This window comes from Lissotriton vulgaris, unplaced genomic scaffold (genome assembly GCF_964263255.1).
Source record: "Lissotriton vulgaris unplaced genomic scaffold, aLisVul1.2 SCAFFOLD_549, whole genome shotgun sequence".
Lineage (NCBI taxonomy): Eukaryota > Metazoa > Chordata > Amphibia > Caudata > Salamandridae > Lissotriton > Lissotriton vulgaris.
In genome coordinates, this window is record NW_028246744.1 from 1029131 (window position 1) to 1046177 (window position 17047).

The 17047-nt window shown below is 50.9% G+C and overlaps 1 protein-coding gene across 1 annotated transcript in view; it reads left to right on the forward strand.

Moving 5' to 3' along the window:
- The first annotated feature begins 957 nt into the window (after positions 1–957).
- The window catches only part of KCNK5 (potassium two pore domain channel subfamily K member 5), a 75562-nt gene continuing 59472 nt past the window's right edge, over positions 958–17047 (forward strand). The window contains exon 1 of the mRNA XM_086949539.1: positions 958–2036. Coding sequence (XP_086805665.1) covers positions 1851–2036 — 186 coding nt within the window. The 5' untranslated portion in view covers positions 958–1850. The remainder of the gene's footprint in view (positions 2037–17047) is intronic.

Here is a 17047-nt window from a genome sequence, read left to right on the forward strand (position 1 = left end):
CGCTCCTACCACGTATTCATGTGGCCATGATACAATGCATAGTTAATGTAAAATGGTGTTCTGCGTTTTTTTTTTAAAAAGAGGCGTGTGAACACTAATAAACAAAACACAAAATAAAGGCAGGTCGCGGTGTATAACTTCGAGCAGCAAAAGAGGCGATCAAAAGTTCCAGTAAAGTTCGAACCAGAGGGTTTGTTTACTGCAGAGCGCAACATTGCATGCGTGACACCCACGATCGTGGTCTGCAGGTAGAAAGAATCGTGTTAATACAATAGAGTCACGTTTCCTATCTTGTGTGCCGGTAGAAATAATCGTGTTAATAAAGTAGTCACTTTCGTCCACACAAGACAAACGCAATCACCGGTGGCGAATAACTTTTTGAAAAGATTCAGCTGAGCCCGAAAGTTTGCTTCAGAAGTGTGTGTGTTTCCTCCCTCTACAGAGACAGACAACCACGCCACGGGACGTGTTCAGCCTGTGCCTCAATCACGTGGTGGCACGCCCTCCCGATAGTGCCCGCTTCCGTGCCGCATTCCTGGCACTGGGTGCCACAAGATCCGGTGCCCGGGATGGTTGTGCGGGTGAGCCTGAGGCCTCCGACACTGCCCGTGTGGGCACACGCCCACCCCTCCGACACTGCCCGTGTGAGTGTCTCCCGCCCAGGCACACACCCAACCTTCCAACACTGCCCGTGTGAGTGTCTCCTGCCCAGGCACACGCCCATCCCTCTGACACTGCCCGTGTGAGGGTCTCCCGCCCAGGCACACACCCAACCTTCCAACACTGCCCGTGTGAGTGTCTCCTGCCCAGGCACACGCCCATCCCTCTGACACTGACTGCCCGTGTGAGTGTCTCCCGCCCAGGCACACGCCCACCCCTCCGACGCCCGTGTGAGTGTCTCCCGCCCAGGCACACGCCCACCCGGGCGGAGCACCGCGCCTGCGCCGAGGGGGCTCCAAATTCAAACAGCAGCTGAGGCGCTGGCAGACTCAGAGCAGTGCCAGAGGCAGACAGGGACGGAGCGGAGAGCAGCTGCGTGCCAGGGGACACCTGCCAAAAGAAAGAGCAGTGCCAGGGAACACCTGCCGCTGAGAAAGGGCCGTGCCAGCGTTCCAAGGGGGCACCAGTCCCGGATAAAGAGCAGTGCCAGCGTGCCAAGGGGACACCTGCCAGCACCAGAGCCCGGGAGGGACGGACAACAGAGAACTAACCAAACTGCGCCAGATCCAGCCTGGGGGATAGCGCTGCGCACAGACAGCCTGAGGACAGCGCTGCACCGGAGACCGCCCCAGGCCAGGCAAGCAACGAAGCTGCGCCCGAGACAGCCCCGGGGCACGAGAGCAGAGCCAAGGGAGTGTTACCAGAGACAGCCTGGGAGGGACCTACGCACGAGAGGGCACAGAAGACTGAGGCGCTACAGGGAACCACGCCAGAAGTGCACCTGCCCACAGAATGATTCACAGCGCGGGGAGAGGCGCAGAGACCATCTAGGCACTAGAGAGAAATCGCACCAGAGACAGCCGAGGCTGCGAGAGTCCCCGCGTCAAGGCACTCGAGAGAACGCGCACCCGAGGGTGCCAGAGTCCCCGCTGCACTAGAGACAACCGAGTGGCCACAATCCTGTCTGAGTTCACTTACCCCCGAGACAGCCCGGGTTCAAGAGAGCCAGGCACTGCCTCGAGGCGCTACACCAGAGACCCTTGGAGAGAGACTCTTGGCGCTATCTGAGCAGAGGGCGCCCATGCTGCCCCCCGGAGCCGGAGGTGGGCGCTGCACACCGCTGCCCCGCCGGAGGGTGGCACAGAGCCGGCCCTGCTCGCCCTGACTTCTCGCCCGCCCGCCGCAGCAGCATGGTGGACAGGGGCCCCGTGCTGACCTCCGCCGTCATCTTCTATCTGTCCATCGGCGCCGCCATCTTCCAGGCGCTAGAGGAGCCCAACCTGAAGAGGGCCACCGAGAGCTACCGCCTCAGCAAGGAGGACATCCTGCGCCGGCACAAGTGCCTGAGCAAGGAGGCGCTAGACGAGATCGTGGAGGTAAGGGGGGGGGCAAGCACCAGGGGGCCTATACATAGGGGAGACGTTTCTCCTCACTACATCAGACTGTTTGAGAAGTCTTCCAATGGAGAGTTTTTAAACATGAACTGAGAGACATTCCTGCAGCGCTATCAGTGAACGGAGTGGCAGGTCAGGGGATGAGCGGCCTTGAGGTTTATTATAGTCGGAGCCAGCGACATTATCTACTAGCAAATGAAACACCGAGGGGTGTGTAGAACGCATCTCCTGTCCTCCGTACACGTTTAGAGGTGCTCTGGAGACAGGGGTGTTGGTGAAATGAAGTATTTGCACAGGATCACACAGTTTGTTCATATATAGTGAAATGGTTTTGAAAGAGCGAACATTTGACTTGACTCACCCAGTTTGGTCAGCCGGAGGCTGGGATTGAGACCAGATTATCCAGTTTTTTACAGTGCAATTCAGCCTCAAGATGGGTGCATTTTTATAACAGCCAAGTTAGCGTGTTGTCGTTCATTCCTGCAGGTTGAGATGAGAGCGCGGGTGAGTGGCAGAAGCCACGGTTTATGTTCGACAGATTGAGACTGTGAACCTTGCGCTGGGCATAGAACACTTTACATCGGTCTTGTTTTTGCAGCACTCGGCTGTTTTCTGGCTCTCACGGGAGAAGTGAACCTGGCTGCCTGTGTTAAATGTTTGGCAGCGTCACACAGAAGGCCAGTGCGCCCCCGTGAAAGCTCGGCTCGTGTTGGGGTGGTGGTTCCAAGAGGAGCTCGAGCCGAGCCAGGGTTACATCACACCCGGGGCTCCCCGGTATCTGTGGGTGTGACGTCACTCCGGGTACACACCGGTGCCGCGGGTGCAAGATTCACTGTGGGGGTGGCGCCTTTACGGTACAAGTTCTGCAGATCCGAAGGGGGGCGGTGATACGGGAGGATGGCACGGCTGCGCCCTCCCTACCCCGAGAAGGGCAGCGACACTTGGAATAGTTTGAGCAGGAGTTTCTTTGTGGGGGATGAAACACCGGGCAATGCGGGATGAGTGGGCATCTAGTGATGCGCCTCGGGCACACACAGCCAGCATTGCCGAGACAGATGCAGGCGGTGTGTGCTGGAACCACCCTCCGGCGCTCAGACCGACACATGCCACCCCGTAATCGATAGGTGAGTGCCCCCCCCCCCCCCCCCCCCGCTCCACGGTACGAGGTTACACATGCACACTTCCACAGAATGCCCCCCAGGGCTCTGAAGCGCTTCGATGCCCGCAATCGAGCGCTGCTCTGACTGTAATCCCGTTAGGTACAGCGCTTCGAAGAGCAGCCCCGCTGTGGCACGCGCTGGAATGAGTTATTTGCTGATCACGCCACTGGAAATGCACGGGAGGAGTGAGCCACGTTGACACGCGAGGGAGTGAGGAGCGTGGTGAGAGGAGGCCTGTCACTCGGCCAAGTGTGCTTGTATCTCGAAGGGGCCCTCTCCCTCTCCCACCCGGCTTCTCTTCTTGCTCTTTCTTTCTCCTGCCACCTGCTCCTTCTCTTTACCCCGTCATCTTTGTCGTTCTGCTCTCTTGGTCTCTCTGCTGTCTCTCACTCGCTCCCTCTGCACTCTCATACTCTCTGCCTTTTCTGCCTCCACACTGCCCGCTCTTTCTCTGCGCTCGCTCCCTGTCTCACCCCTTCTCCCCACCTCTCTCCCATTTCTTCCCCGTACCCCATCCCCGTCTTTCTCTGCTCTTTCCCTCCCATGTCTCTTTCCCTCCCCTCTCTCTCCCCCTCTCTGACCCTGCTCTCTTGCTTCCCCTCTCTCTTGCTCCCCCTCTCCCCTCTCTTGCTTCCCCCTCTCTCTTGTGTTCTCCCTCTCTCTGCTCTCTTGGTCTGCCCTCTTGCACTCTCTTGCCCCCTCCCCAATCCTACAGCTGTTAGAGGGCAGGTGCTCCCACCCCTCACAGTGCATTACACTCCATCCCTAGTCCAGTGGCCTGGTGATTTAGGAGTGGCGAGGGGAGTTTAAATCTGATTTAAGAGGTGTCTGGTCACAGTCCCACAGATGGTAACTTTGCAGTACTGACGGCCCAAGCACTGGTGTGCTAAGCAACCAGTATCTGAACGTATAAGCATTGGCTACTCCAAGTGTGCGTCTTCTGGTACTGAGCAGACACACCAAGGCGGAAGGACAGACGTCCTGTGGTGTGCACTGTGTATGAAAGGGAGGGTGGCCATTCCCACTGTAAACTGTTCTTATGTGCATACCTTTTCACAGGAACCATTCACCGCCTGGCGCCCGTGCTTTTCTCGGGTCTTGTGCGGGCTTCGTTGCTTTGAACGCCTTATGGTCTGTTCCCACAGACAGACCCTGCTTTGTGCTGGGTTTCCTCTCTTGGCTAGGATTTCGGGGGGGGGTGGGGAGGTGGGGGGGGGGGGGGGGTAGATGCTATTTTTTTTTTATTCCACCCCTCCCCCACAGTTTAAGGTATCAGCTGTCGCTGCTAGCTCATAGGACGCAGTGTTTATTTAAAATGCTTGAGGACCATGCCAGGCTCTTTTGGTCATCCTTCATGGAGGCCGGACCTGGTAATGCAGGTTGCCCCACCGTGTCTGTCAGCAGATATCAGGACAGACAGATGGATGCTGGTTAGCAGTGCTCTTGGTAGCCGATGTACTGCATTATTGATCGACTTGTAGGCGCCATCATTGCTGATTGACAGTTGTATCCATGGTGGTGATTGGCATGCAGTTCAGACTTTAATTGACAGCAGGGGAGTTGGTGGCTGACAAGCAGCATACAAAACTGGTGGTGGCTGAGCAGCAGACTGTACTGGTGGTGGCTGATGAGCAGCAGACTGTACTGGTGGTGGCTGATGAGCAGCAGACTGTACTGGTGGTGGCTGATGAGCAGCAGACTGTACTAATGGTGGCTGATGAGCAGCAGACTGTACTGGTGGTGGCTGATGAGAAGCAGACTGTACTGGTGGTGGCTGATGAGAAGCAGACTGTACTGATGGTGGCTGATGAGAAGCAGACTGTACTGGTGGTGGCTGAGCAGCAGACTGTACTGGTGGTGGCTGATGAGAAACAGACTGTACTGATGGTGGCTGATGAGAAACAGACTGTACTGATGGTGGCTGATGAGCAGCAGACTGTACTGGTGGTGGTTGATGAGAAACAGACTGTACTGGTGGTGGCTGATGAGAAACAGACTGTACTGATGGTGGCTGATGAGCAGCAGACTGTACTGATGGTGGCTGATGAGCAGCAGACTGTACTGGTGGTGGCTGATGAGCAGCAGACTGTACTGGTGGTGGCTGATGAGCAGCAGACTGTACTGATGGTGGCTGATGAACAGCAGATTGTACTGGTGGTGGCTGATGAGCAGCAGCTGTGGTGGTAGCGGATGTGACGGTTTTGGTAGCTGTGATGGTGGCTAGCGTGACTGGTGGCTGATGTGACGGTTATCAGTGGAGTTGGTGGCTGACAAGCGGGATACAATGCTGATGAGCTGCAGATGGTGACCGGGAGCTGATTGTCATCTGTCAAGTTGGTGGCTGATGAGCGGCAGCACTGATGATGTGGCTGGTGAGTGATAGATGGTGCCAATGGCAGCTGACGGGAACAATTGCTGATGATGGTTGATGAGCTGCAGATGGTGTGGATGGGATGGATTGGTAGCATTCATGGTGGCTGATGTGCAATAGATGGTGCAGATGGCGGCTGGGTAGCATAATTGATGATGAGCGCAAAAAGAACAAATGATGGGCTGAATGCTGAACAAATCAAACATTCTCCCCAGTCACAGATCTGGGTTTGATCAATCGTTCTTTTGCTCACCTCACCACCCCAGTTTGGACCCAGCCATATGCAAATCAGTCTGACCCTGTGCCTCAAGGGAGCTGTCCAGCCCGAACTGCCAAGGCAGGTCCTCCCTGGACCGCAAATAAGCATCCTGGGACTGGTTTCGGGGTTTCACCCCTCATCAGCCAGGGTAGCTTGAATCCAGTGGCAAAGTGAGCCAGGGACCGAAGTCTGGGCATATCCGGCACACTTGGGGCGAGTAAGCAAAAGACACAGAAATGATGGACGGAAGGTGGAATAAATCAAACATTCACCCCCAGTCAAGAGATCAAGGCATAAATCAACTGTTTTTTACTTGCCACGCCAACCAAGTTTAGATCCAGCTATATGCAAATCAATCTTGATCCTGCTCCTCATGGGAACAGTCCAGCTTGAACTGGCCTGCCAGGTCCTCCCTGGGCCGGAAAGAAGCATCCTGGGACTGGTTTCCGGGCATCACCCCATATAAGCCAGGCAAGATTGAATCCAGTGACCTGGAGAACATGGGACCCACGTTTGGGCATACAGGCCCCACTCGGGACGACAAATGCAAAAAGAACAATTGATGGGCAGAATGCTGAACAATGTCAAACATTCACCCCAGTACAGGGATCTGGGCCTAAATCCATCGTTTTTTGTCTGAGGAGCAGCAGACTGCGCCGATGGTGGTTGATTGGCAGTGGTGATGATGGTTGTGGTAAGCCGCCGACTGTGCTTGAAAAGAGTTCTCTGGTTACTCCTTGTTTTAGCCAAATGAAGAGTAATTCAGCCTTTGATCCTGTCCAGACTGGACTATGGTAACATTCTGTATCCTGGGCCCTCCAAGGCTTCACACGCCTACAGGTGCTACAGAACACTACTGCTAGATTGCTTTTCCGTCTTCCAATCTTCTCTGAGACCACTGGCTCCCGGTGGATTAAAATAATCCAGTTAACAGCATTATGCTATATGCACAAAGCTTTGTCCAATGCAGGTCCACAGTACCTAAGATCGCTGGTTAGGCCCTCCCGTCCCACCCACTCAGACAACTGTAATCTTAATAAAGTTACCAGAATCGGGAGAACTCAGCAGGGAGGCGGCTCCTTTTCCTACCTTGGTCCTAAGCTGTGGAATGCACTCCCTGCCTCCATGAGACTTCGCCATTCCCTTGGTGGGTTTAGGAAACCTTTGAAGACCTGGCTCTTCCACTCAGCCACTGTTAACGCTGCCTCCGGATGCCTTGCTTTATATCTTCTATCGCTGGGGAACCCTGTTGGGTAGCTGTGCACTCCATCAAATCTCATCATAATATTAATATAAGAAGCTCGCTCTGCCATCGGCCTCCGCTTCAGAGTTCTCAATCAGCCCCATCATAAACACTCATAATCTGAACTCGTCCAGACACATCGAGGCAACCCGGTTCCCAATCAGACCCTCCAGGATTTCGCGGTTTGCCACAAAATCAACACTTTTGTAAAAATCGCAGCATTTTTACAAAAGTGTCCACGAAATCCAGACTTGAACAGGGGGTTTCTGACTAATCAACAGTTCAATAGAATATTTCCCTGGGATCCAAGCGACGTGTCCCACAGGCCGTTTTGATGATGCTGTCTTTTTCCATATGTTGTGGGACTGCCTGACACTTACCCCATTCTAGGAGTTGGCAAGAGCCGGTCTTAATGCTGCCACAAGCTGAACTCTTGATGGGACGCGTGCTGTCTGCTTGCTGGGGTTATTCCCAAACCCCGTGGAAGACTTATCATTGCCACGTTTGTGGACCTGGCCTTCGTTCCGGCATGCCTGCGCATCGCTATGGCTTGGAGATTTCCTGTGGGATTCTCTCTTTTGGGATGGGGCAGGAGCTATACAGGTGTGCGGAATGTGAGGGTGACATTAGGAAACTGGAATTGCATACAGGCCAATGCAGCGTAGGTCACTTGCAGCCTTGGTACTCAATACTCCAGGACTGCCCACTGACAGCAGTGGACAGACGCCTACTCGCCATACCTGCCGCCTACTCACCATACCTGACAATGTCCTTTGGCGAGAGCGGAGTGCTTTAGGAGTCGCTTATCCCACATGCACTGTACCCTCAAGTAATATTAAGCCTACTTGGTTCCGGTAGATGTTGCCTTCCCATCCAATCTTCATTTTACATAGAAACAAAAGCAGCTCCGTAATGAAGGCTCCCTTGCTATTTGACCATCATTGAGTTTAGTTACAAATGAAGGGTCCATGCTATCTGCCTTTCATTTCTCTTAATCGGATAGCAGGGGAGAGTCCATGACGGTTCTGTTGTTTGTCAAATGAAGATCCAGTGGGACCTGCCATCTTTAGGACTGGAGGCTTGCTAGGTCTTGGCTGAAGCCATATTCTCTGGAGCGTTTATTAATGCCTCATAGATAATATGCTGGATAACAATAGAGCTAGTGGTGTGTGGCATTGTGAGTGACTGCATTCTGCCCAATTACTAGATGTCTGCATCTAAGAGGGGCAAGCAAGAGGCAAAGTAGTTTGTCTTAGGCGGCCGCCACCCACATATTCCTCCTGCCCTCTGGGATGCGGGCAGCATTTGTGTTGTCGCTGATAGTGGTGCAGTAATTAGCAGAGAGGGCCTTAAGTTGCATCATGTATTTTGCTTGGTGTTGGAATGGAAAACCACACCATACTGCATGAAAGATGTCATATCCAAGATGACAACTGTAGTTATATTTACATTAAATCTACACACAAAACCCTAGATCTTTCTAGGAGAGGGCACTAGAGGCTATGGGGTGTTCAGGGTGAGCCGGCCTCCAAACCTAATATGCACACACAAAATAAGGCTACCCTGAATACATTCTCGCTACGAGGCCAATAGAAGGGGGGGGGGTCCTCACAGCAGGCAGATGAGGTGGTGTTTATTTACACTTCTCACATCCCTGCTGTGCTGTTTCTTTTTTTACATTCTGAGGCTGAGGGGACTCACCTGGCTGCTGTGGAGCATCGTCTGATTGCGGATCGTCGGCGGCCCAGGTAAGCTGCTGCTTCTGTGTTTGGTGCCCACTGGGGGCACTGTTTTGGGGCCCGCCGCACACTGGGCACGTGACAGGCCCCGGTTGCCATTTTATTTTTACAAATGTTTCTTGGTGGGCCCGCTGTGTGCCCAATGTGTGGCGGGCTCTGGGGGGGCATTGCTTTTGGGGCATTTATTCATTAACCTGTTTATGTCCTATATGTAGCCATGAAGCCAAACAAAGTGTCTACATTGTAAATAAACCAAATATACATAGCTTCATGTTGTTAAATAACTCAAACAACTAAGATATCTGTGTTTGTTGTAGGAAAAGTGGCCAAATAAAATGCTGCAAAATTTCCATATTTGTGCCGCTAAATTTCAAATTTTGTGCCGCTAAATTTGCTAATCCATGCCGCTATATCCTGGGGGGTCTGCCCAATATGAACTACACCTGAGTCATGTGTTGCATAATAAAAACTACATAAACGCAACATCTTGAAAAATAAACCTCTTGGGAACTGTAGATGAAGTTAACCAAGTGAAATGTAAACAGAGACTGCATTGATTACATTAAGGGTTTTTATAATCCTCCTTGAGAAATCGTTCAGCGTGTTTTCCAGTAAAGTTAAGGACAAGAATAAAAGGCCGTGTAGGGACAAGTTCCAAAGTTGATTTTAACTTGTGCCTTTTAAAGCACTTACCAGGCTCTGCACCCTTCCTGTTGTGATATGATGGTAACGAACTGCACTCGACTGTCTCTGCTGGGCTCGGACCCAACTGGAAGATTAAGAGACCTCTTGCAGATCATACCAACAACTTAATCCGCCCTATTCCTTCCCATTGTTGTTTTTGTTGCCACCCTCATTTGCTTGCTTCTTAGTCAGTGGCGCGCCTTCCTCTGGTGCATGTCCATCCTGTTGAGCATAGCCTCTTTACCATCCTTTTGATTGGCTGGCTTGTATTGTTCCACTGTACGCATTTGGAGAACTACTTTCAGCACTCCAAGAGTATGCACTTCTTATTTAGCTCTCATCCTCTTGTGCTAATTCAAGCTACAAATTCTTGCCCCCATGCACGCCCTGTGTTGCTCCTCTACCCCATCCTGGCTTTTCTACTTATAGGGGTGGGCCGAATTTGCGTAATCGCGTTACGCAAATATCTGCGAAACGGTAAAAAATCTCTGCGAACACGCAGAAATTCCGCGATCACGTGGAATTGCTTGTTGGCGTTGCTTTTTTACTGTTCGCAATTGCTGTTTGCGTGCTCGGGGGGAAATATCTCGCGAACACTCATTTGAGAACGCGGACCAGTAAAAAATTTTGCGATGTCGCGGAATGCAGAATTTTGGGCAATTTTGCGTTCTCTGCGGAACACGAACTTACGCAAATTCCGCGAGCTGAACAGAATTTACCACCGAGGACCACCTATATACCCCTGTATCCCCCCAGCTCGAATGTGCTTGTTGCTCTCCACCCCTATACTTACTTCCCATTGCTGCCGTTACTCTCCCACTTCACGGAAACTCTTTAAAAAAAAAAATGCAATTTTTGTAAAAAAAAAAATTGGGAGGACTCAGCTGCTGCTGTTTACTGACGGCTGCTTCACGTGTCGGAATACACTAAGTAACATTTACATTTATTTACTAATTTATGTGGTGTCCACAATCTTTTATTGGTGAAGAGAAGAAAATGGGGCCTACTAGACATGAGCAAGCATGGTGATGCATGCATGCATGCATGCTCATATGTTGTCACACATGTGCCGGCCCATGGAATGACACAGCTTCCTGTTGTGGCCATCTCACTGTGCCCTTTTTCCCTGATGCTGCACAGCATCAGCAGTTTTGCTTTTTGCGATCCTGCACAGCATTGGCAAAGCCAATAGGTCAAAAGGGAAAAAGGTTGGTTGTGCCAATGCTTGTTGTGGTTAGGTGCCACTACTTGTTGTGGTTAGGTGCCACTACTTGTATCTCCATGATGGGAGTAGTCCTTGCGGATGAGCCCCGCTACACTTTGCATAAGAGTAGAAATGATCCTGGTATGTACGTAGAATTGGTCCTTGTGTATTGTGAAGACGGCCCTACAGTTGGTGTAAAGGTAGGAGAGGTTCCCTTGGATGTGTGTCTAGACGTTAAGGTCCTGGAATTGGTCCTTGTCTGGAGAGGCAGAGGAAGTGTCGGATGGAACAGAAAGCTCCGGAGCCACAACACATATGTCCACTGCAGTGGGAAAGAAAACCATTCTAACCCCACAACTCGGACTACTAAACATTTGGGAGGCCACAGACTTAACGGAAATCGAACAACAGTTCACTACATTGGGTTACACAATGGTGAAGAGGGAGGTGGATAGGGGTTGGGGGGACACAACCCCGCCTCGTGTCACCTTGTGGGGCAAATAAATGGACCGGTGTATGCTGGCAGAGACGGAGGTCTATAAGGCAAGGGAGTGCCCTAAGAAATGGGATAGGAAGTGGTCCCACTGGAACAAACACAGGGGAGATATAAGTGTGTCGCCCACTGTAGAAATGGAAATGCGGACAGGAGATATTGATGAGATGTGTCTTGAGGGATTTTGACTGCTATTGACTTGTAATTTCTTGATGATATTATGCAATGTGTATTTAAATCGTGTACTGTACTACTGTGATTTTCTTCAATAAACAAAGTTTATAAAAAAACGAAACCGAAAGCTCCGGATGCGGACAGGTAGGTGAGGCTATGGCCGGGTTTGGGAGGGAGGGGTAGTTTTTTTTTCTAGTGGGGTTGGTTCTAAGGCTCATCTGGATAGTTTTAAGGAGGGGGCAGTGTTTTAGGGCTCACAGCGGGGGAGAGGGGTTGTTGTAAGGGCTAGGACCAGGCTTGGGGGAGCGGGATTTAGTTGTGGGGATCAGTTTTCGGGCTCAGGACCGGGGGGATGGGGTCATTCTTTTTTAAGGGGGCAGGGCGAAGGAATGTGTCGTTTTAGGGCAGCACAGGATATGTTTTAGGGCCCGGGTCATTTTTGGTAGGGCGCAGGGTGTTAGGTCTCAGGTCGGGGGAAGGGAAGGGAAGGGCTAGTTTTAAGGGTTGGTCGGTTTTAGGGTTCGGGGTGGGGAGGCATGGTAGGGGAATAGTCAAGTCAAGAGATTTATATAGCGCGCTACATACCCAGAGGGTCTCAAGGCGCTTGAAGAAGGGTGGGGAATTACTTGTCGAATATCCACGTTTTAAGTTGCTTTCTGAATGCTAGGTGGTTCTGAGTAAGGCGAAGGTGAGTGGGAAGTGAGTTCCAGGTTTTAGCTGCCAGGTAGGAGAAGGATCTACCTCCCATGGTGGTTTTGTTGATGCGAGGTATAGTGGCAAGGGCTTGGTTGGAGGATCGTAGCTGGCGGGAGGGGGTGTAGAAGGACAGTCGTGTGTTGAGGCATTCGGGTCCAAGTTCGTAAAGTGCTTTGTGTGCGTGGGTCAGTAGGCGGAAAGTAATCCTCTTATTGACGGGGAGCCAGTGGAGGTTTTTAGGTGACCAGAGATGTGTTCTTTACGCGGGATGTCTAATATGAGCCTGGCTGAAGCGTTCTGGATGCGTTGGAGTTTTTTCTGGAGTTTTGCGGTGGTACCGGCGTATAGGGTGTTTCCGTAGTCCATGCGGCTCGTGACCAGTGCGTGGGTGACCGTTTTTCTAGTTTCGGTGGGGATCCAGCGAAATGTTTTTTTGAGCATGCGAAGAATGTTGAAGCAAGATGATGAAACGGCGTTGACTTGTCTGTTTATCGAGAGTGAGGAATCCAGGATGACGCCCAGGTTCCGTGGGTGGTCCGTCGGGATGGGTGCTTTTCCAAGGGCCTCTGGCCACCAAGAGTCATCCCAGGCGGAGGGGGAGGTGCCTAGGATGAGGACTAGGTGCTGTTTGTCGTGAGACGGCCAATTCTGGCTTGGTTACTTCTACTTCTACTATGTATCTTGGTCATGGCTGGACTGGCCTTTAGGGCAATCATGCAGTGCCCGATGGGCTGGTCTGACAGATCCGTGTGTGGGCCGTTTTTTTTTTTTTAGCAGTTATGCACCAGTTTTATGACCAGGTGGGCCGGTTTTTACTGCTGATGTCACCAATATTTCCACTATTTTAGTTATCTGCTTCATGGGGGCCGCTTTTATTTTGCTGCCTCTGCCTATTTTTTGCCCCATTTGCTCATTTTCAAAGCATCACTCTTAAACCACATGCACGCCCACGAAAACCCTTCTAGGGGCAGGCGGAACCTCCGACCTGTCACGGCATCACAGGGGGCCCAGAAAGCTTCTTTTGAAGCCATGTGGCATGCTTGCACGCTCAACAACCCCCCCCTCGAGAATCTTCTCTCGTGTGTCCCTCCAGCCTTGAACCTAAATTAATAATTCGACATACCCCAAAGTCCATGCTGGCTTTGTGCATGAACGCAAATGCTGCTCTTGGCCTGGGGGTGTAAGTAAAACTACGTCTGCCCATTCCCTGGTTCGTGCTGCTGAAGTGGCCCGCTGCCCGCCCGTCTCGGAAGGCGGGCTTCTAAGCGCCCCGCCCCGCCTCACCTGAATCTAATTATTATAATATTGCTTTGTGTGAAACTCGACTCCTGAAGCAGCCCTTTCCGATTTGTAGCTCAAAGTGGGACAACATTTGGCTGTGTTTACCTGCAATTATACCTCAAGGGCGTTGTAAGTTCTGCGTTCACTAATGTCAGCCAAGCTGGCTGCCTTGCCACCTGCCTTGCTGCTAGGCAGCTGCTGAGCAGAGCTGGCAGGGAGCCCGACCTGCACCTCTGGTGGCTGTGCGCAATGTGCCAGAGAAAGGCGTAATGTACACCAGCGCTTCTCAACCTTTTGACTTCTGGGGACCCCCACAGAATCATTACTGGAGCCCAGGGACCCCCACTGAACCCCTATTGGAAACTGGGGACCCCCACTGAATAATTACTGGAGCCCGGGTACACCCACTGAACCACTATTGGAACCTGGGGACCCCCACTGAACCACTATTGGAACCTGGGGACCCCCACTGAACCACAGTTGGAACCTGGGGACCCCCACTGAATAATTACTGGAGCCCGGGTACACCCACTGAACCACTATTGGAACCTGGGGACCCCCACTGAATAATTACTGGAGCCCGGGTACACCCACTGAACCACTATTGGAACCTGGGGACCCCCACTGAACCACTATTGGAACCTGGGGACCCCCACTGAACCACAGTTGGAACCTGGGGACCCCTACTGAACCACAGTTGGAACCTGGGGACCACCACAGTTGAAACCTGGGGACCCCCAATGAACCACTATTGGAACCTGGGGACCCCCACTGAACCACTATTGGAATCTGGGGACCGCCACAGAATCATTACTGGAGCCCGGGGACCCCCACTGAACCACAGTTGGAACCTGGGGACCCCCACTGAACCACTATTGGAATCTGGGGACCCGCACAGAATCATTACTGGAGCCCGGGGACCCCCACTGAACCACTATTGGAATAGAGGGAACCCCCACTGAGTCATTACTGGAAGCCAGGGACCCTCACTGAACCACTATTGGAATAGAGGGAACCCCCACTGAGTCATTACTGGAAGCCAGGGACCCTCACTGAACCACTATTGGAATAGAGGGAACCCCCACTGAGTCATTACTGGAGCCCAGGGACCCCCACTGAGCCACTATTGGAATAGAGGGAACCCCCACTGAGTCATTACTGGAAGCCAGGGTCCCCCACTGAATCACCATTGGTATCCAGGGACCCCCCACTCTGAGTAATTTACTCGAAGTCGGGGACCCCGACCCAAGCATTGTCAATGATTTTAACTTAACAATACACAAAAAATTTCGAAAGAACTCCTCAAACAAATCCGCAACTCGTGACACCTTTTATTTAATTCGCAAACGCATCCTACCAAGGCTGGAGCTTTTCTAAATTCATTTGAGGTCCCTCATCTCCATATTATATTGTGTTTGATTCACCCGTACTGCTCCCACAAATACATCTGAGCATACTAGCTTAATTTTTAGCCTCCAATTTCAAATTCCTTCACATTTACAATATGTTTTACATTGTTCAATTGTACGTTTAGCTTCTTTATTTATATACACTTTATTATTTTTAATATGACTTAATATTCGAAGTAGTCGCAGACCCCCTGGGGTCCCTGGACACAGGTTTGGGACCACAGATTTACACCAGGGCAGTGGGACTGCCCGGAGAGTGTGGAATGTTCACCTCAAAATCGTGCAAGAGTCCAGAACAACCGGTCCTTGGTAGGCGATGGTTCCAGGCACAACAGCCAAAAACATGGGCCTGGCCCTGTGTGGGGGAATTATTTGGGTCGTGTTTATTCCACAACCCATTACTCTCTACAGACCGCGTGGAATGTTTGCCCGATTTGAACTTGACATGAACATCCTTGGGAGTGCACTGGCTTAACCCACCTTGTGCACACCCACCCGATGTGAAGAGAAATTCAGGCGAAAGTTACTCTTCAAACCCACGGTCCTGCTCCAGGCTCCTGCTTCGAGTAAATACCGTGAAGACCTGGCCCAGACCTCCCCAAGGCCTTTAGTCTTTGTCTGCAGTTCTTAACCCTTTTGACTTCTGTGGACCCCCTCCGGAATCATTACTGGGATGTGGGGACCCCAATGAGTCATTAATAGAAGTTGGGCACCTGATTTCTATGATTTTAAACCTTAAAACAAAATGATTAAATACAGAAGTAAGCATACATCAAAGAAACAAACGTGATGAAATATTTAATTTGCAGGCAAATATGAAAAAATTTAATGGGAAGGTTGTATCTTTTCTACATTCACTTAATCCCACACTCTAGCATATCACTTTGTCTTTTTTGCTTTTAATGCGTGCTCTCTTCGTTGGCATTTCACCTTGGCCACCCATGTACATGCTATAATGCTGTTTGTTATGCTTGCGCTACTTCCACAAATCAAACCAAGGACACATGCTTAATTTTTACCTGCTAGGCTCACAATCCTTCACCTTTTTAGAGAACATTTTTAAATCTTCAATTTAGGATATACTTGCCAAGGCGAATGCCTTTGAGGGCCCTTTGAGGCTAGCAGATGCAACCATCTAGGGTATCCTAGCAACTTATGCTCAAAGCCACTGGAATTATGTGGCAGGGGAAGGTCAAATTATGCGGCATGGTTGAGTAAATTATACAAGAAAAGGCAAATTATGCCTTGCGGCACATTTTTGTGATCGTATTACTTCATTATTCTGCCATTATTTTGCCATTTTTAGGTCGAGCCTGGGTAGCGCATGCGCTGCTCTGCAAGGCATGCTGTAAAGCCCCGCCCACTTTCCGCCCATATTCTTCATTGACTTGTATCATTCTTTGCTGTAAATTGTGGCTGTTCATTGGTCAAAAGTCTTAGTAGTCCATTCTTGGTACCTCCATGTCTCATTTTGTAACCTTGCATGGCGACAGACACTGTTACATGTGTTGTCACTCAGTACGCTTTATTTACAGCTTCCAAGCACTATTTTCTCAAAAAGCTTTCTCGTGGCTGCTGTAGCAGGCAGGAGAGCGCTCTCCTAACGCTTTTTAAACCATTTTATAGCACACGTTTGCAATGCAATGGGTCTTGCATTTGCAAGAGTTTAAGCTATTGGCGTTGTAAATGACCATGCCTTTTATGTATCTATTTTAAAAGCAACACATCAAGAAAAGGCATTGTCATTTACAATGCCTATAGCCCAAACTCTCGTAAGTTCGAGACGTATTGCATTGCAAATGCTTGTTAAACTTGTTAACAGTGTCTAGGCATTAGTTGTACCTCATTAGTACCAGTTTAGCACACAAATTAGCAATAAGTTACATAAAGGTGACCAGTCAACCTTTGCAAAGGTCTTTCCACTACAATGCGACGTATGTCGCGGAGTTTGTCGCGGTGTTTTTACTAACTTTTGAACCGTTTAAGCTAGAAACATTTTTTTTTCTAAGTCTGCAGATTGTGTGGCAGATGCATTATGTGGCAAATCTACAATTATGTGGAAATCAGTGCAGATGTCCAATCGCATAATTCCAGTGGCCCTGCCTATGCCCAAAGATGAGCAGCTCCTGGGGCATCGGAGGGCCACAGTTCTAGAGGTGAGCACCTCCTGGGGCATCGGAGGGCCACAGTTCTAGAGGTGAGCAGCTCCTGGAGCATCGGAGGGCCACAGTTCTAGAGGTCTACAGCTGAGGAAATGAGTCCACCCGACTGTGAAGGAAG